The sequence below is a fragment of the Lycium barbarum genome, chromosome 4 (genome assembly GCF_019175385.1).
Source record: "Lycium barbarum isolate Lr01 chromosome 4, ASM1917538v2, whole genome shotgun sequence".
In the NCBI taxonomy this organism is placed as follows: Eukaryota; Viridiplantae; Streptophyta; class Magnoliopsida; order Solanales; family Solanaceae; genus Lycium; species Lycium barbarum.
Genome location: NC_083340.1, coordinates 16,704,826 through 16,725,811, shown reverse-complemented (window position 1 = coordinate 16,725,811; position 20,986 = coordinate 16,704,826). Strand labels below are relative to the sequence as shown.

The 20,986-nt window shown below is 33.9% G+C and overlaps 2 protein-coding genes across 2 annotated transcripts; one reads left to right on the top strand and one right to left on the bottom strand.

Moving 5' to 3' along the window:
- The first annotated feature begins 243 nt into the window (after positions 1-243).
- Positions 244-11,050, top strand: LOC132635404 (MOB kinase activator-like 1A). The gene is made up of 7 exons (XM_060351778.1): positions 244-442; positions 1,492-1,540; positions 2,994-3,102; positions 4,075-4,168; positions 7,932-8,065; positions 8,739-8,902; positions 10,827-11,050. The coding sequence occupies exons 1-7, from the start codon at positions 420-422 to the stop codon at positions 10,899-10,901; spliced, it is 648 nt and encodes a 215-aa protein (XP_060207761.1). The 5' UTR covers positions 244-419; the 3' UTR covers positions 10,902-11,050.
- A 3,508-nt stretch (positions 11,051-14,558) lies between these two features.
- LOC132635403 (uncharacterized) lies at positions 14,559-18,295 on the bottom strand. Its single transcript, XM_060351777.1, has 2 exons — positions 17,306-18,295; positions 14,559-15,284 (listed from the first exon to the last, which is right to left on the bottom strand). Exons 1-2 carry the CDS (start codon positions 17,650-17,652, stop codon positions 14,807-14,809), a joined length of 825 nt encoding a protein of 274 aa, XP_060207760.1. The 5' UTR covers positions 17,653-18,295; the 3' UTR covers positions 14,559-14,806.
- Positions 18,296-20,986: the final 2,691 nt, after the last annotated feature.

The window sequence follows — 20,986 nt, the reverse complement described above, 5'->3', positions numbered from 1 at the left end:
TAATCTTGAGATAATATTTTGTTACCTAATTTTTTATCTCACGAAACATACCCTACACATTTAAATATATTTTAAATATGTAAATTCTGTACAAAATTTTTTTCATCGATTAAATACCAATTTTTACGTTAACTAAAACCATTGACCTCAAACCATTTTCATTTTATTTTCCTTTTTTATGACTATGCTTTCTAAGGTTCACATAGGTGTCAGCTGTCAATATTATGTCATGAGATGCGAAGTCAGTGGGCTAAGCAGCATTTTTCAACACTTCCACTGAAATTATAAACAGAAAAAAAATAAAACTGCCCGCTCACCTGCCCGCAAATAAATAAAAAAGCCTTCTCACTTTTCGGGCAGCTTCAAGTTCTTCTCAGAGATCCCAATTTTTTTTGAATTCACATATCTAATTCATCATCATGAGTCTTTTTGGTCTTGGAAGGTATTAATCATTTTTAATTTTTTGTTTTTATTTGAATATTATGCACCTTTTTTTTTTCTTAAATTCGGTGCTGATTTCTATGTTTTTTTATGATCTCTGATTATTTTTTTCTTTCTGTATTAATGTTCTTTGTGTTGTTTTCAATTTTTGCTCCACTAAGTCATAGAAATTTGTGGGCTAGAAATCATTTTATTAAGGGTAAAAAGGTAAATTTAAATTGAATCGTTACTGAGAAAGGTGTTAATTCTTTTTAGGACTTAACTAAAAAGAAAAAGTGTTACATAAATTGGGACGGAAGGACTACCATTTTACTATATGTTTAACTGGTTTTAAAATAGAAATTTGGGTTAGGTAATAGTGTTCCGAGATATTTATTTGTGTGAATGGATCAATTCTATAGTTTCATTTGTAAAGTATGTAGCATAAGGTTGCTTGTCTTGGTTGGTTTAAGAGCTTAAAGGATATATGGGAGATGGTAAAGGACAAAAAACTGAAGAAATGTTTTAGCAAGTTTTTGGCTATTGATTATATTGAGGGGTTGTCTGAATGAAGAGAAAGATATAGCTTGGCATTTGTATTTCAAGTATATATATATACTTGCTTTACGCTGTGCGAATGTCACGTTATCTCCTAAGTCTTTGGTTTTAGTTTGACCTGCTTAATGCTTATTGTGTACTTTGCTCACGCGTTTGCCTGTGGTCGGAGGCGAATCTAGGATTTCTAGGATATGGGTTCACCACCAAAAAAAAAAAAAAGGAAAAAACGTGTTAAGTGAGACTTGATGCCTAGTCCTCTAGGTAAATAACTCAACTTTCAACCAAGTGCACCATTTAGCCTTTTTGTACTAATTTTAGATATATGCATAAAGTATCTAGTTGTACGGAGAGACCATGTGTTCATGTGTCCCAATTTTAGCACCTAAAATCGCCCTTGCCTGTGGTTGCTTTGAGCTTTAACGTCTAGTGCACCTTGCTTTTAGATTTGAATGCATTGTTGTCTGTAGCAATACACATTTGTCGTCTGATGCGTTGTTTGCTCTTTCTATACAGGAATCAGAGAACATTCCGGCCCAAAAAAAGTGCACCCTCGGGTAGTAAGGTTGATCTTTTTCCTAGTCGAGGAGAAGGAAGCTCCTGTAGTCTTTCTTTGTTTTCGTACTTATTTTCCATCTGTTAACTCGTTGGGTGCACCGTTGTTATGTTGATTCTGAAACTTTTCAGTTATCAAAGAAAGAGCAATCTTCAAGCTTTAGCGCAAACTGACTATGTTTGTCCAATTTTCATGGATGCTTGGTTTTTCTAATCTTCATGCTAGTATGTGTTTATGATTGATTGACCATGATAGTTGGGATTTTTAGAACTACAAGAGTTATTCTGCTTTTTTTAGAGAGCCAGGGCAGTGACCAGGAGAGCCTGGCCTCAAATTTCAACATTATTTTGATTTTAGGGAGCTTTCAACTTTGTGAATGAGATATATAAAATACTGGACTTTAGAATGTTAAAGTGAGCAAGTCATTTTGTCCTATTGATGCCGGGGAACTGCATCCTAAAAATATTAACTATGTGGCTAATGAGGTACTTATTTCCGATATAATGATAAATCATTGTTTTTTTTTTCACATGAGATATGGTTTCAATTTTTCAAGGTTTATGGCATAGATTGGCAGGCTTTTATTTTCAGTTAGAGAAGCATCATGATGATATGAAATCAATTGAATAGTCTCATTATTCTGAGAACATAATTGCGTTTGGAGCTCTTAAGGCTCATCTAAGAAATTTCCATACGATAAGATTTGATTCAGTAGTCTAGTTCCCAGTCTAGAGTATTGCATTCTATGAGTTCAGATCCTTGTGTCAGACATTAGGCTTGCAACCATTCTCAGATATGCCTAAAGATACACAATTGTGTTGATGAGCGCTGTTAGGCATTCTGGCCTTTTGGCATTAGTCTACTGTATCTTTTGATGACATTTTGTGTACAGGCCAGCTTGACACATATCAACTATTTCACTGGGTACTTGCTACTTTTCACCCACACGTGTACCGGGTAACTTTCCCCACCAAGGCTTAGGCTGATGGGAAGAAATCACCTCGTTTTTTTTTTTTTTTTTTTTGTGTGTGTGTGTGTGTGTGGCTTCCGCTGGGATTTTAACCTGAAACTTTATTGTTCTCCTCCTACTTCATTGACCACTAGGCCACACTCTTGGGTGCCTTGTATCTCTAACTGGATTATTTGAATAAATACTCCCAATTTGTAATTTTTGGTATTCAAGCTGTCCAGCATCATATTGTGAAATTATGCTAGGTTTATCTGTTTATTGCAGTTTTTAGGTAGTAATTATTATTGTCAACAAATTTAGCGGGGATTTTGTGCTTTTTTGGATGAATCGTCTTATATGTTTTGTCCATTCCATGTCTTCTTGCTAGTTTATCATTCTTCTCAGACTTGTTATGGTCCGAAACGTATCAACAAACTGTGGAGTAGAAGAGTAGTTTATCACCCTATAAACTAGGTTATCTTCCTTACTTACTCTCCTTTTCCGCTATTACAGGGGGCACAATTAAGGAAGCATATTGATGCCACATTGGGTAGTGGAAACTTGAGAGAGGCTGTGAGGCTCCCTCCGGGAGAAGACATTAACGAGTGGCTTGCTGTCAACAGTACTCTTTCTCCCCTCCACCTTTCTATCTTTCATGCATGTGCATGCTAGTATCCTTCTTTTAGCTCTATTTTGTGGCTTAATGTTTCTCAGACACAAGCAACACATGTGATTGCTGTGTTCATAATCGCCCTTGAACTGCAGGCCTTATCTGTCGCTGAAGAAGAGTTGCTTTAAATAGCCAAAAAGAAAAGAGGACGTTAAAAATGACAAAGAAAGATACCCCATCTTATCCCAAACTAACTGCTCTACTTTCTTCGGATTGTCCCAAAACTTTGTCACGTCTCTAAAAAGGTTCTGTATGGTTTCTTATACCTTTTCAAACATAATGCTGCAAGAGATCACATATGACTTTCTTTTACCCATAAATCTGCATAATACTTATTCTAAAACTAACAGAACTTTCAATTCGTCTAAGGTTTATTCTCCACGGTTTGGTAATCTTTATTTGAACAGAATGCTTCAACTCTTCCCATGTCTTCTAGTTAACAGGTGTAATAAAGACCTGTGGTTATGTTGTAAGCTCGTGTGAGTATTGTGTTATAGTATGAAGAAATGTTAAATGAGGCAGTACCTTGATCTTTATCTTTCTGGTTCTGGGTCATCCAAATGCCACATGAACATACCACACCGGAGAAGTTTCACCGTGTTAATTCACATTTTAAGAACAACTTTTTTCGATTTGCTTATTAATAGTGAGAATTTTTAACGACGTTTAAAGGCTGGTGGAAAGTAAAATAAACTGTGTTGCAGAAATAATTCCGAATAGAAGCTTTCATGCTGCTTACATGTGAGTTGTGTGTTTGCAGCCAATTGTGAGAACAGAATGCTTGTTTTATCATGTTCACTTTGCCCTTATAATACACACACGTGCAAACGCACATGCACATTGATTTTGTTTCTTTGCTTGGTTGATGTCATAAGCTAATCTACCTTTCAAAACTGAATGGAAGTTTTATCTTGCAATGTCCAGCTGTCGATTTCTTCAATCAGGTGAATCTGCTTTATGGCACCCTGACTGAGTTCTGTACGCCAGAGAACTGCCCTACAATGACCGCAGGCCCTAAGTATGTTCAGTAAATGACTGCTTTGATGATACTTGTGCAAAGTGCTATTTGCTATGTAGTTTAGTGATGTATAAGAATAATGAGTAATTATTTAGATGCTTGTTGATTATATATCAAAAATGGTTGCTTTCCTGAGCAATATTTGAGATTAGTTACAATTATATTACTCGTTCCCTCATTTCTTTCTCTAATTGGTATTTGTACTTCCATTGATGATGCCAGCACTTATTAGATCCTACTAGTTGGCTAATGTTCTACGGTTTTGCAAAGCTATCCTCTATGTGGAGTTTTCTTTTTGAGTGTCTGATTTAGATGCTTAAAAAATAGAAACCTGTAAATCCTTCCCCACCAGGTTTGCGATTTGAACACCACTTGCGTGAAATGACCTCGAATTCAGTTGAAAATGTTTCTATCAGAAAGAGTAACATTTAAAGCCATGTATGATGCTCTTGAGAATGCTCTTTGCTATTCTTTTCTGGATGACCAAGAAAGTTAATACAAATATTCTTAATGATTATACTGCCATTTGTTGTGCATCAAACAACTCCAACTTTTCTTCCAGTCTATAATGAGTTATGTTGCCGATGTATTTGCCGATTCATCCGGGTAGTCTTGACGACCATCTTTGAGTTCTGTTGTAATCCATTTTTAGAGCTTGTCAGACATTTAAATCTTAAAGACATGAAAGCACTCTAGCAGTTTCTTTATTGGTGCGTTGTCCAAGTCACAGTAATAAAGTGTTACTGTGAATCAGCATTGTTCTTGCTTAGGTACAACAACAACAACAACAACAACAACCCAGTGAAATCCCACAACGTGGGGTCTGGGGAGGGTAGAGTGTACGCAGACCTTACTCCTACCAGGGTAGGACGGCTGTTTCCGAAAGACCCTCGGCTCAATAAAAAAACATAAAAGAGGTCAGATAAGGCTAAGAGATTCAAAGCGATATGGAATTGTGGGCAATTTATGAAAAATATCCTTCTAAAATCACATGGAAGGAAATTGGTGGTCTAGGATTCGTTACCACATGTAAAGATGAGGATGTACATTGATTAAGCTCAATGGTACAGAGAAATGATACACGTTTGCACTCGGTTTTAGGTTTAATTCCCAAGATAGATATCTGAGATGATGTTATTAATTGATTATGATTTTTTCTTTTTGATAAGGTAAGGTTGTTATTAACTGATCATGATACTTATTTGATCAGGCTAGGTGGAAATTTTATTTAGAAATCCTTCTATGTAAAGACTTACAACTCCACGTGTTGGGAAGATATTTATGTTTTAGTTCCTTTCAAAGAAATTTTGCAATAAAAGAAGTAGAGGAAACACATTAAGTACATGATTAGATTCTTGCGATGATAATACTAGTGTTTTTTGTATATGGTAAAATCCACCCTTAACCCTCCTACTTTGTAGCCCAATATTGGCCTTATCCACTTCACCAACTCTATGGTTGGACGAGGAGGGTCTTTACCACTGGGAAATCCCTCCTTTCCTAAGTACACTTTAGCACCCATAATCTGTCTTTAGGGTGTCAGTATAGTAGACATAGACATATAGTCAATGACAGGATATGTAAATTCTTAACACTATAGATATGTTTGTGATTAGTAAGTTTAATTAAATTTAATAAGAAAACTAGTACTTAAATATGAATTTTAATGCTTATAAGAATTTCTTATCAAAATATAAGAAAACAACAACAACAACAACCCAGTGAAATCCCACATCGTGGGGTCTGGGGAGGGTAGAGTGTACGTAGACCTTACTCCTACCAAGGTAGGACGGCTGTTTCCGAAATATAAGAAAACTAGAACTTAAATATGATATTAATACTTAATGTATCTATGCATATGTTTAAATTTAAGAAAGTTCTGAACTTGGTGACATGGTTTTTTTCCACGTGCTTTAATTAATTGCAATTTGATCTACTTCTTTTACCATACAAGTGAGACATCCTATAGGGAGTTTTGAGACCAAAATATGATATGGGAGTGAAAATTATTTCTCTCCTGATTAACCTGTCAGATGATTGTCATAGAAATGTAGATACCAAGTGAATGGCATTACGATTTCCAAGGTTTAGCCAAGGCTTAGCTCAGGGCCCCACTACTCTTCGTATTTGGTTTGATATTGCTATCGCACATGACTTCGAAGATTGTGTAAGATTGGACAAATCAGAAATAATTAAGTTTGACTAAAGGTAAGTACCATACGTAAAGGACGAACTAAGGAAGATCGCTTAAAGTGGTTTGGCCATGTCCCACGTTGACCTCCATATGCACTTGTATATAGATGCCACAATATGACGATTGAAGGTGATAAAAGGGGATGAAGTAGATTTAAAATCATATTGAGGGAAGAGGTTTCAAAAAACTTACTATTTCTCGGAATCAGTGTGAATTTAAATAAGAAACAGCACAATGATAATATAAAATGCATATAAGTGACATCAACTATCTGAGAGTAAGCTGCTCTTATATTAGTTTTGGTTTTTGTCAAAAATCTTTTTATTTTTAGTTAAAAACTTGTATGCCCATGTAGACATAAATGTGAGATTTAGAGAACTTGTAGTTTTAGAGATCTTCTAATTGCTTTAGAAGAGAAACTCTTTAGTAATTAGTATTGGAATAAAATGGACCTGAATTGAATGAATGGATATACAGTATTCATATAATTGATTTGTTTGGAATTTAGGCATAGTTGATTTATTGATATACTGATTACATACTTTTTTCTTTGCGTGCGCAACTGTCTTACTAAAGCAAGCACTTTAGTTGTGCTTTGCGTTTAAAGACCTCAGCCCATCATGGAGCTTTTCTGTGCGCTCCGCTTTGACAATGGTTCCACCTGTAGCTGCTAAATTGAGAAGCATTTAAACTATCAGCATTATAAGAAGTTCACCCAACATACGCACTAGTCGAGGAAGTTACTATAGGTATTAATGATGAACTAACACTGTCTGAGCTACTAGATATTGTTCACTTACGGTTTGGTAAAGTGAATTAATTTTTGATCTATGTATTGAACCCATGCTGTTCATTCAGAACAACCTAATATTAATTGGATATGGTTTGGTTGAGTTGAATAGTGCAGCATGGTTGATGCTGAATCTAAAGTTTTCACTACTGGATAAATACCTTTGACAACTAATCCTCTTGATTTTACCATAGTAGCATTTAAATGTGCAACTGTCGTATCAGTAAGAAGGTCAAATCGTCTGCTAGTGCCTAAACTACTTGAATAGAGGTTATGCACCCTTCTTTGGTAGAAACAAATTCTTTCTTGTAAATATCGCTTCTTTACCACATAGAGGGGCAGAATGCAAATGAAGAGTTGGGATGTATGGAGGCTGCTTATTGTCATAAAAAGCTTTAAATTGTTAATGTGCCGTACGTCAACAAGATTGTTTCTTCTAGTTCTATGTCCTTGCTCTCACCATTTAAAGTTAATATTGCAGCCAGAAGTCTAGACCTTTATTTCTCATCAAAAAAACAAAAAAGATTCTAAACCTTGATTTCCTGGCTTTTTTCATAATATTTTTTTCTGCACTCTTGACTATTTGTTATTGGTGAATCTGCAGTTTTACAAAGAAATGTATCTACTTTGCCGGTTATCTTAGCCCCGTGATCTAGTTCAACTTTGATTATGATAGTCTGAATCAAGTTAAAACCAAAAGTTTCTTATGCCATTTTTTGATGTTTCAAGAGAAGAAAACTTCAGTTGCTATTCCTGACTTCTTTACATATTGATTTCAGGTATGAGTATAGGTGGGCTGATGGAGTACAAATTAAGAAGCCTATTGAAGTTTCAGCTCCAAAATACGTTGAATATTTGATGGACTGGATTGAAACTCAATTGGATGATGAATCATTATTTCCTCAGAGGCTTGGTAATTACTGATCTTTACTTGGAAATTAATAGCATGCTGTTTTTCTAATGTTAGAGTACTGTACCGGCACAAAGTACACAGTTTTTATTTTTGAAAGTAATTTTTTTTTTTTTTAAAACTCAACTAAAATATTTCACACGTTGCTAGAGTGAAATCTCATGTAATAATTCAGACTTCAATTATCATCTAATTGCTCCACATCAAACCATCTAAAACTACTCGATTATAAAACTACTCGATTATCATTCTGCTTTCTACTCTGTTATCGTTCTGCTTTCTACTCTGTTATCGTTCTGCTTCTACTGTATTGTTCCACTTTTTGATAAGTTGTTTTGTTTACTTATCAAAAAATCTACTAGTATAATATGAAGGTAGCTTGCTTGGTCTTCAGGCTGTCTGAATTGTCTTGGATAAATAGTTATGGTAAAGAGGCCCCTTTCTTCCACAACCCCCAAGGAAAAAGGAAATCAACACAATTACATTGCTTTAGTTGTTTACTTTTTAATTAGTTCTGTTGGCTGAGGGGAAATATAGTGGCAGAGTCTGGGCTTGGAAGTGGGTGGGTTGATCGGGTGGGATAAGGTATTCTAGCTTACTGATACCAATGCTCTTTCCATCGTAGTTTGGAGAACACTAATGCATATGGTCACTAATTCTGTGCTAAATTTTGTAGGTGCGCCGTTTCCATCTAACTTCAAGGATGTTGTGAAGACAATTTTTAAGCGTCTCTTCCGCGTATATGCACATATTTATCACTCCCATTTTCAGAAAATTGTGAGTCTTAAGGAGGAGGCCCATTTGAATACGTGCTTTAAGCATTTCATACTCTTCACTCATGTGAGTTCTCTGAATCTCTTTCTTGTGCACATTTCTAGGATTTTCTTTCTTCCAAAGTTTGAAAACATGCTTATTGCATGCATCTGTCCAAGTTGATGTCGTGTTATCTTCTTTGTTTTTCCTGGTTGTCTGTTTAGCTTTTCAAGTGATAGTGTTTTCTCTTTTTTCTTTTCTCAAGATAATTAATCATCTATAGCTAGGAAGAATCCACAATATGTGAGTTGTCTGGATAAAATTAGGGCTCGGTTGAGATAAAATAAATAAATGGAACCTGGTGCTTTTAATATCAAGGAATCCAGCGAATGATGTGGTTGATGAAGTTCTAATAAGTTAATGGAAGAACGGAAAATTTTCGGTCTTTCTTATTTCATCTTCTCTTGTGCCTTAAAAGTAAACTTCTTTTTAGGGTTCCATAAAGGACGCCCATAATAAAGTATGTTAATTAGCCATGATAACTTAACGAACTCACGGACCACCTAATTTTGTTTTTTGATTGATTTGTTGGGAGACACACCATATAAAAGTGGTTTACAGAAAGTAAAGAATCTAAGGTTCTAAACAAAAATATGATTCTCTACGGAGAGTACAAGGAGCACACATTCATCATGGCCTCCACAATGAACAATTTGAGGTCATTTCAGAGCTAGTCTTTCATTGGGACACGGCTGGAAACTTTAAATCATTTTTCTCTTTAATGTCTTTCTATTTTTGCTCTTCATCAATCATGATTTTACTGAACATATCTTTTTTGTAAGTTTATGATGAATATGGATGATTAAGTTTATAGCCCTTTTCGAGTATCGATTAAGGTTTTAGCCTTAAAATGACAGCAGACACTTTTCCAGATTAGTTTATCCTAACGATATTTCCAGCATTACTTAATTAAAAAATTGCCTTTTAATTGTTGAACCTGGTTAATTGCTGCTCTATAGGACTTCTGCTCAATCAAATTACTATTATCTTCTCTTTCATACCGAAAAAACTTAGCTCTTCTGGTTGTTGAAGATAGAGAGGATACTTTGTTATCATTATAGCATAGTTGGTTGTTATTAGGTCACGTGCATGGAATGGAAGGTCTTACAGAATTTATTCTCCCTGGGAAGCTGGGGAAGGTAAGAGGGTGCAAAAGACTTGTTTGCTTTAGCAGTTGGGGTTAACTCTAAACAAGTCTCCTGAAAGAGAAGATTTTTTTTGAGTTGTGGGGTAAGAAGCTAGGGAGGTCAGCAGAAGCCTGGTTTTCAAGAAGAGTAGTGGTTCTTGGGTAAGGTGTATAGAAAGAATGGAAGATGGAAGTAATTTTTAACCTTTAGATGTGGTCGATATAGGCCTTCCTCCGATAGACATAATTTTATTTCTTCTGTTCCGTGGATAAGTATAGAAAATTGTTTAAAGAACATGTAGTATAACTTCATCATTAGAATAAAGTGGGAGAAATAAAATCTTCCTGGAGTCTAAAATCTTCCTGGAGTCTGCTTCTGCTATTCGGATTTGCATCTTTTTCCTGCTAGAAGGGGATATGGAGCATAATTTTGGGGCTTTTGGGGGGCATTTTGAGGGTTAGATCTTTTGCATAAGACTTGAATCACACCGCTCTAGTTTCTATCCCCCTAATCCACAACAAAGCTTCTATCGCTACCTTACCCAGGCTCCTAATACTGGAATCTGTGGGATAGCAATGAAGGGAGTGGCTAATTGTTCTGTGAGGGCGTATATATGATTGAAAATTGTCCATGGAAAGAAAACAGATAATCAGTTACCAAAGATGGGGAAAAAGCGTTGAGCTTTCGGAGGTGATGCAAATTGCTTTTGACAACATAGGTTGTCAAGAACTTCGTTGTGCAACTTACATTGTTTAGGCTGCTTATAGTATTTTGCATATGGATTGATTACCATGGAGTTAATAATTGTAATGTTTATTTTGTAGGAATTTGGACTGATTGACAAGAAGGAGCTGGCTCCACTCCAAGAGATTATAGAATCCATCATTGTCCCTTACTGAACAACATGATATTTTATTTTACTGCTAAAGCTGGAACTAAATAGTGTAATGTAATAAAGTTTATCGTGGTCATCCAAAGTGTATAGCCTCAACTGACATTTGAAGTGTTTGAGAATGTATAACGTGTCGCATGGTTGTAGCTTTTTCTATATTGCTTTCAAGCTAAGTCCTTTTTCACGACTAAATGAAAGAGCAAAATTAGAGTACAGTCACTAGTCATAGACATGTTTTTTTAGGTTGCTCTAATGAGTTATGATCAGGAAGTTAAGTGCTATTTATCACTGTAGATGTGCATTCCTTTGGTTGTCATTAACCATGGCGGTAATATTGTTTGCTTTTCCCCCCAAGTATTACGAATGTTAATTTTATTTAATTTTTTATTTTATAATTGCTTGAGTATTACACCAAAAGTCACTAGATGAAATAAAATGAGATACATTTTACAATATTTACGCAATGTTGAGTGATTTTTTTATTACAAAATTTAGTTTAGCGATTTTCTAGAATACTTGGGCATAGGGGCGAATTTATGTAGAAAAAATGCCTGATTAAACTCGGTATATTGTGTATATAGTTCTTAAAATATATTTAATATTAACTGAAGGAACACATGGCCAAACAAGACTGAGTGGAGCACTGTTGGAGCACTGGTTAAGTGTTGAATTTAATCCCTTAAAGTCACGGGATCGAACCTCTCATTGTAAAATTTATATCTTATCTTAGCTATGGTGAATTTTTTCTCTTGAAATCCTGGATTCGCCTCTGTCTGGGCAAAGTCAAATGATCTTTTTTCGTAGAAAAGATGTTGGGATGATTTTGGTACAATAAAGTAAAATTGAGTGGTTATTCGTGGAATTATTCCTGGACTAAGGGTGCATATGGTATGAAAATTAGTTTTCAAACTTTTTATGTTTGATTGATAAAAAAGAACGCCCATGTGCTTTACTTATGGGGCCTCTTTTCTATGAAATTTGACGCTAGCTAAAACATTTGACCAGTGTACCATCCCCTCTTTTTGAGAAAATGACAAAAATGATTCCGCATTGTTTGGAGGTAAGTTTAAGTAGTTCCTTAAATATATTATTGAGCAATTTTAATACTTTAAATTTATGAAAAACGAACATTTTTTTGTCTCAACCAAAAATTTAGCAAACTCTAGATGTTAGTTTAACGAAAATTGTAAGGAAAAACAAATGATTTAAGCAAAACATATTAGAAAAATTCTCGTCAAATTCAATACTAAAAATTGCATAAATTTCACTTAGAAACCTACAATAGCATTTAACCAAATACAACCAAAAAAAAAAAAAAAAAGATTCATCCATATGTGAGTTCCAGTTAAAAGAAAGGAAAAATTTCAAAGACCTCTGTTCACGTTTTGCTTCGTTTCATTGATCTCTCCTCACGTTTGCAATATTACGATTACCTCCCTTATTTTAACTTTTTATGTAACAACTCTTTTATTCTATTTATTATTAATGAAAAAATAACATATGTGGACTGATTTGTCCTCCCAAAGATCATATTTTTTGATTAATTATTATTTTATCAATTCTCCTTTAAAAGGTTATTTCATAGGAATTGTTATCATGGGCTGTTCACCCATACGTTCCCAATGTTTGAGCTTTTTGTTTCTTCATGTTTTAACTTTTGAGAGAAAGTATCTTGCCAACTACTCTGTGATTGATTAAAAAGTATTGAAAATTTCTGAAACTAAATTTTATATATTAAAAATATAAACGTCTTATTACAAGCAAACCCAATAACACGTGCTAGATAAATTTTTGATAAAAAGACGTCTTTAAATGATGAGGCAGTATAGAGACCTTTACCTCTTAAACCCAATTTGTCAAATCCAGTCCATCAGAATACTACTTAATTCCTAGTAGCAAAAACATGAGGAGCACTTGACATGCTTACTTACAAAAAAAGATTACATGTAAATTACCTTTATTTGTTGAAGACACATTCAGTAAAAAAAAAATGTTTTTTTTGCATAAAATATAATGAGAGCACTGGGGAGGGTTGAAGAGGAATAGGAAAAAAGAACCCATGCTAAGAAGATTGAAGAACGCTTTGGCATATTTTGTTTTCAGTTTATTTGGAAATGAGATATTAATAACATAATAATTAATCTAAAGAGCATGATCTCAGGGAGGACAAATCAGTCCATATATGTTATTTTTTCATTAGTAATAAATAGAATAAAAGAGTTGTTACAAAAAAGTTAAAATAAGGGAAGTAGCTGTAATATTGCAAACATGAAGGAAGGTTAGTGAAAAGAGGCAAAACGTGAGGGAGGTCTGTGAAATTCAAAAAATTTCCCCACAATTCTCATTAAATCTACTAATCAGAATTTGTTAAATATTTAAAAAAAATAAAAATAATCAATTCTTACAAACTTGAGACTAAAATTGCTCAAAGTGCATCGGAGAGGTTATTTTAGGCCTACCACAAACATCAGAACCCTTTTTTGTCATTTACTCCACTCTTTTACCTTTATTTTTGTAGATGTAACCTTTTTGAATTAGTTCTAATTTTTTTTTATCCAATATTCGTTATAATTGTGAATTATTTTAAGAAGATACAGTTTTGCTGACTTCAATACGCAGAAAGCGAGGCTCCTCTCTTTCAGGCACATACAGAGGAGATGCACGGAGGCTCCAGTGCAGAGGTGTGAAAGATTGGCTATGGTCGGTTTCAAAAGAGGTAGAGATAGGCCCAAGAAGCATTGAAGAGAAGTGATTAGGCAGGACACTGCACAGTTACAGCTTACCGAGGATTTGACCTTAGATAAGAGGTTGTGGAGGACGCAGATTAAGGTAGAAGATTAATAGATAATAAAGCGTGTCTCGTGTGTCTTTCCATACTGGTAGGCATAGTATTACCTCTACAGGTTCTTGTCCTTCGATTTCTTGTTGCTATCTGCTATCTTTGGTACTTCAATTATCACATTAGTTTCATAGTTTGCTGCATTTACTGTTACTTTTCTTCATAGTGTTTTTCTATACTATTTTGCCATGACTTCTTTATTTCTTCAATCCTATTCTAACTTTTTTGTCATGTTTTCTTTTGAGCCGAAAGTCTTTCAAAAACAACCTTCATGCCTTCCAAGATTGGGATAAGGCCTACGTACATTCTATTCTCCCCAGACCCCACATGTGAAATTATACTAGGTATGTTGTTGTTGTTATTGTTGTTATCTTATTGTTAATAACTTGTTATTACAAAATGACATGACGTGTCGAATACTTTATTATGCAGTTTATTTTGAGTAATTTAAAAGGGCTCAAATGAAAGGAATTATTTTATAATATTGTTAGGAAACTATTCTTCCCCTTACAACCAAACAATGAAAATATTTCTCTCCAGCCAAACGCTAAAAATAAATTAAAAAAGAATTACTTATTTTTTGTTCGTAGAAATACAAAACACACCCTAGAGTACTAAATTACCGATGACTTCTGTAGCTCAGCCTAACATGTTAAACGTCCAATTAAATTGCTGACGATTGTCAGTTATGCTATTTCTAATAATATATTTCTTGTTTCCCCACATTATTTAACATCTTTTTTAATTCACTTACATCGATAAATAGAAAGGAAGCAAAATATCTTGAGATTTAAAGAAAATTTCAACTGTATTACCATCCATTGGTTTCAAGAGAAATGTTAAAAGGGATCTTGTAGATGTAATTACCAAAATTGGTCACATTTATTTGTTACTAGTCCATGATTATCAGCAACTAGCTAAGTAGCAACCCAACAGTAGTCTACTTTTCAGTGTAAAATTTACACTTACCAAACTAGACAAATGAATAACTTAAGAGCAACATCCTCAAATGTTCATTCCTTCCCTTAACCAAAGAATATGGTACAAAAATTGCTAAACTACTGTAAAAGTCCTTAACCATCAAGAGGCACATGTGAATTCCTAATTTCTGAATGACCAGTGTCTGAAGCTGCAAAGCTATAAACTCCAGCAGTGGCAGCAAGGACAACAAAAACCATGGAGAAAAGTTGGAAGTTTGCAAGCAACTCACCTCGAACCTCGCTATCTGCTGAACGACACATGACATCGTTCCCCTTGAGCTGGCAACCTTCTGGCATCATCGGACCATACAGAGTGAATGCAGTCTGATAGAACCAGAGGCCTTGGAGTGTTACGGCAATGCCGCTAGCCAAATCAAGAGGGAAGCTGGTAGGCATAAGAGTTCCAGCGATAATTGTCAATATGCAGAGTCCGATGAGGAGGACAAGGATAAGGTGATAGTACCCTTCGAGGCCTTTGTGGGTTGTGGAGTGGAAAAAGAACAAGAAATACTCTGCACAGAATGCTGTGGCACCGATTAAGCAGAGAGCTCCATCAGGCAACGGAAGAAAACTGAAAGACGAAAGCACAATATATTAAGTTAATAGAGACTGATGGAATGGAAAATCCAAGACAAACAGATAGTCAAATGATAAAAATATTCAAAGTTGGGCAAGATAGTTCATATATATTGCACATACTGAGAGCCTAGCATAGATAACTCTTCAAGTAGATTAATACAAGTTGAAAGTAGGATATCTCATGTTGGAAATGACCCCAAGAAAGGGTAAGATATTAATCATATGCCTAAGGTATGAATGTATGTAGTTGCTACAATTTAACTAGATTTTTCCGCAATCACCAAATGATTGTGAATAATGCGAAGTTTCATTTTTATTTGGTAAAGGGTATGGAGACTGTAATCCCTCTCTGAATATTTCCTAAACTGGAAGAGTTCCAACACATTGCATGATAGCACAACTAATTCATGAATATCTCGTCTAACTGATTCTCATTGGTTAACAGACACACATGTGATAAAGTTGATGACGGCTATAGTCCTCTAATTTTTTCCACTTTGTCAGTTTTTAATAAAAACTGATTCCAGAACATGTCTTGGAGAATGATTTCCAAGGATTGCATGACGAAATAGGAAATCTAGAGAATCCAGACTCTAGTTCGGTCGGCCAACAAGAGAGATGATAATGAACTATGGATGTGGGCGGAAGAAATATCAGATATTATTAATTTAACAAACACAGTATTCATCCTACATGCATTAGTTAATCCAAAAACTTCAGATCAGTCATGTGATTGTAATAGGATGTTTTCAAGTATAAGCATGTTCATTGACTTGCGGACTCAAGTCTCATTATCACACCCGATTCTAAAACTTATGAGTGGGACTACTCAGTTCATGAACTTAGTATCCTTTCAGTGAAATAACAAAGCAGGAATTGGCTTCTTTTCTTAGTGGAGAAGCATGGCACAAGTTATGGTTCCAACTACCAAATTTTAACACGCTATATGACTAAATTCACACTTGCAGTTCCTACAACTGGCAGTAAAAGCTCTTTAGTTCAGCCAGTTCCCAAGCACTTGTTATTCCTAATTGGTAACACACTTATATAGCTAGAGGAATGTGTTATAGTGCCTGTTTTGACTACTTCCCTTTAGCTTTGAAAGTGTTGCTAAAAGACTAGAAATGCCTAACAACGAGGATATGTAGAAACAGGATAAGAGAAATAAAAGGAAAATAGATGGAGTATCCATAGGACAAATCAAGAAAGGGCAGTTAGAAGGCTGGAATCTCGTCATTTTCCTCGGGAGAGGGGAGGAAAACCACCTAGATTTGCTTGCAATCTGTCATTTTCCACTTCTCAGCGATGGTGGCGCAGTCCTCCTCTAACACGAATTACATGAATATAATCATTTCAAAGGTATGTGGGCCTACGGCAAAAGGCAAACTTATTTGATTCGCAGCAGCCCAACTTGACAGTAAGTTTTACTTGACAAGGTTTAGTCCATTGTAATTCTTGGCAAAATTGCATATACAACTATATTGATGCAGAAAAAAGAACTATGCAGTGTGTACAAAGTTCCAATTCATTATAACTAGGCTGAAGAACTCAAAGTATTTTCCTCAATATGAGGAGATCACTAAGGAAAAGTCACAACGAAAAATGACTCTGATAGGATATTGGACACTCATTCAATCTTCTCATCATTTTCACAAACAAATAAAGAAGGTTCTAAATAAAAGTTCTTTACAAAAAGAAAAGCCAGAGCCATGCCCCTATCAGCAAATAATCATTAGAAAACAATCAAATTTACAATTTAACTCAACCTTACATCATATCAAGCATCATAGCTGGCCACTTCATAATTACTTGCATGATAGAAAAGGAAAAGGAGTTGGTAAGTGTAACTTTTTGGTATTTCCACATGATCAAAAACTAATTATGAGAGCGATTCTCTCTATCTTTTCACTTCTACACTTCTACTAAGATTTAAATTTACTTAACATATAATCAAAAATACCCTTAGGCCAACAAGCACCAAAGTCAATAAGATTGCAAAACAGGAAAACTAACCTGGTTTTCTCTGAAAGGAGTACAATCACACCGAAGATAACGAACATGAGAAGCATTCCAGCATGCTCAAAGTTATTCATATGTCTAGGATTCAAAACTCCATGAACGACAATTCTGAGGTGTGTCGAATAGAACAGCTCGATACAAAAATCAATAAAACCTCCAATTGCTATAACATAAAGTTCCAAATATTTCAACCTCCCATCAAAACCTGAAACAGGGTTCCAAACCCTTACCCTAAATGACTTTGGATTTGTTGAATATCTAACCATAGCTGACCATATATGCCACACACCAATCACAAGAAATAGTGTTCCAGGAAGAACATGTCCAGGAAAAGAACCCATTTTTTCTTTCACTACTCTGTAGACTTTAAATCACTCTACCAAAGAGTTTCAGCAAAAATCAAGATTGACCCAATTCTTGAAACTTGTTCACTTCTCCAACAAAATATCACTAAAAGAAGAAATTTACACTTTCTCCAATAAAAAAAACACTACTCTGTTGCCTTTAAACTAGAGTTTCAGAAAAATTCAAGATTGACCCAATTCTTGAAACTTCTTTTTCTTTACTTCTTCAACACAATATTATCACCAAAAGAAGAAAAAAAATTACAGTTTTCTTATATGCCCTGTTCTTGGTAATTGTGCTCTGTAAAACACTAAAATATGTTCAAGAATCTAATAAACAGCTAAGTTGACTTTGTGAGAATATATTCTTACGCAAGATGATAGTGGAATCTTTTGAAGAAAACAAACTTGTTAATCACAACCTGTTTCAATAGGAAAACAGCAAATTAAACTTAGTAATGAATAAACAAAACTGCTCATCTATCAAACTACTTTGCTATAACAAATTTTTGAACGAAATAATTTGTCAAAAAGCTAACTTTTGAATTGATAAAATAGAAATAGAAGATTTGGGAATTCCGTGTATTATAGTCACAAGGAAAGGCCCACTGAATGACTGCGACAATAAACTCAAAATATTTAATTACTCCCTCCGTTGACACTTTTACTTATCACATAAAATTGATTAATCTTTTAAAGCTAAACTGAATAGATTAATTTAATCTTTTAAAATTAAAATTTAGATATTCGAAAATTACACGAGACATAACATAAGTTGCAACAATTTTTCTACATCTTAAAATGTTGGGTCAAAATTTGATTCTTGAAAAACGAAGCGTGACTAGAAAAAAAAAATGTAAGAAGCGAAACGTGACAAACAAAAGTGAACGAAAGGAATAAGTTATAATGAAAGTCCCACAAGGAAGTCAGTCAATTAACAACAACTTGAAAACAAAGAAAATTCAAAATTTTCATATTCCAAATGGCCATAGTTGACAATATTGAAGACCCAATTTTCAGATCTACAAATACTGTAATAACAAAGAAGATTTAAACGCAGCCCCCAGAAAAGTAAAAAAGGGCCATAAATAAATTTGTTAAATACAAGAATAAAGCTAAAAAGGGTAGTTGCAGGTAAAAATGTAGCGCACCTTTCTAGTTATTGTGATTGCCGAAAAAAGGCTAGTTTTTTTGTTTTTTTTCTTGTTGTTTGAGAAAAGTGAAGAGAATGATGAAAATAAAGTGGGGATCGGGGAAAGTTCTGATGGGAGAAAGAAAAAAAAAAAAAAAGGGATGGCAATTATGGACGTATAATTGAGTTTGAATGATTAATTTAATATTTGAATGAATGGTGTCTTCAGCATTTTTATCTATCAATCTGACACATGCTTTTTACTCCTACGTGTTACATGTATGAATGAATGCTTTTGATTTTACTGTTTCCAATCATTTTTACTTGTCTAGGATTTACTCGTTCAATTGAAAAGCCAAAGGAAAATAACACTCTCTCTATTTGAAGAAAATATTTATTCGAAATGACTCATATCTTTAATATTACCTGAAATATCTCCTTTATACATTATTATATATTTTTATATAAGGTTTATATATTGTCTACAATAAGTATATAATGGTATATAAAACACTGTTACAAAAAAGAAAGTTGGTTATGCGAATGTAAATTAAAAATACGGCTATGTGGATGAAATATTTTATGTTGAATTGTATTAATTATCCCGAGATAATTTACTAAAATACCAATTTACTGTTATTATTAGAGATACTATAATTATTTTCAATTTATTTCTCAATATCTAATAATTAAAGATGATATAGCGAAATATCATTTTATTATTAGTACTTTTCAACGGATATGTTAATCAAACATGAACAGATAAATATAGGGACGGAGGAAGTATTGTTTAGAAGTTTGACTTTTGACTCATCCAAGATCTCTCTAGTCGATTTTCTCGCCATTTCATAATATTTTAGTTCCTTTAATAGGGGTTGCATACATTGATATTTACATTAAATCAACTCATTTATTATGATTAAATAATGTAATATAATAAAAATATGTATTGATTAATTATAATTAAATAATAAAAGTGTATATACAAATATGTATCATACATGTATTAGTTTGTAAATATCTTCTTCCGACACAGATAAATTCTTACTATGAATTGGATATTGCTACTTGGGTTTTGCACTTTTTGGGTATTGATGAACTGAATTTTTTTAATTAATTAAAAATTAAACATAATCAGTATTACATTTCAATTAATTTAAAATTAATTAAAATTTATTGTATTAAAATCAAATTTTACTAATATTTAAGTAGTTAAAAACACAAATTTTACTTCTAATAACAAAGTGGGTGCAAGCAGTAGCTTGCAAGAAAAAAACAATGGTTGAGCTTTGCAGTATTGGACGTCAATATCTATAAAAGGCATTCTACTGGCTTCTCTAAAGTTAGCAATAACGTCAGGAAAAAATTGATTTACATTTTGTCCCACTTGGGAAAAGGTTGCAAGGCAGAGATCCAATGTCTTTTTATTCTCTATTTTTATCATTTGTATTATATTTGTCATTCGTTAATCGGCTCATAAATATTCTTAACGTCATCTTCTTTCTCAAATGCATTCTTAAACAATTAAAAAGATTTGAGTATGCCCCTCACATTAATAGTAAAAACCACATAGAAACATGTTTGAAACTTTTTAATTATGCAGGGTGCATTTAAATTTTTTAAAATTTCTCAAGTATATGCTTTAAATAATTGTATTTGCTATTAATTATGTACGATTTATCTTTCCAAATTGAGTAATGCCATTTTTTCTTTCTACTCCCTCCATCACTTTTACTTGTTTGTTATACTAAAAATAAATTTACTTTTACTTGTCCACTAGCCTATGAAGAGAAAAAACTCTTTTTCTTGTTTTAACTTTAATATTAGCTACTCATTTCTAAGTTCATTGAGATCGTATCAAAATATGCACTTCATTTTTTAACAATCTCTCGAGGGGAATACAAAGTTGGTTCTACAAAATAAAAGTAAACTGAGGGGTGTAATTGTATTCGGTGTACATTCACTAAACTAGTTAGCAACTACACCTCGATGCTTAAAAAATCCTGGAAACAAGAAAGAAAACAAAATCAAGATGACGAGTTGCACTTTGGTGATTACAATTTTCGTCCAATCGACTTCGAGTTCAACCAAACATCCCCTCCTTTTTATTTTTTTCTCTCAATAATATTCATGTAACCACATCCATGCAGTCACTACCCCCCCCCCAAAAAAAAAAAATTTAGATATGAATTTAAACCC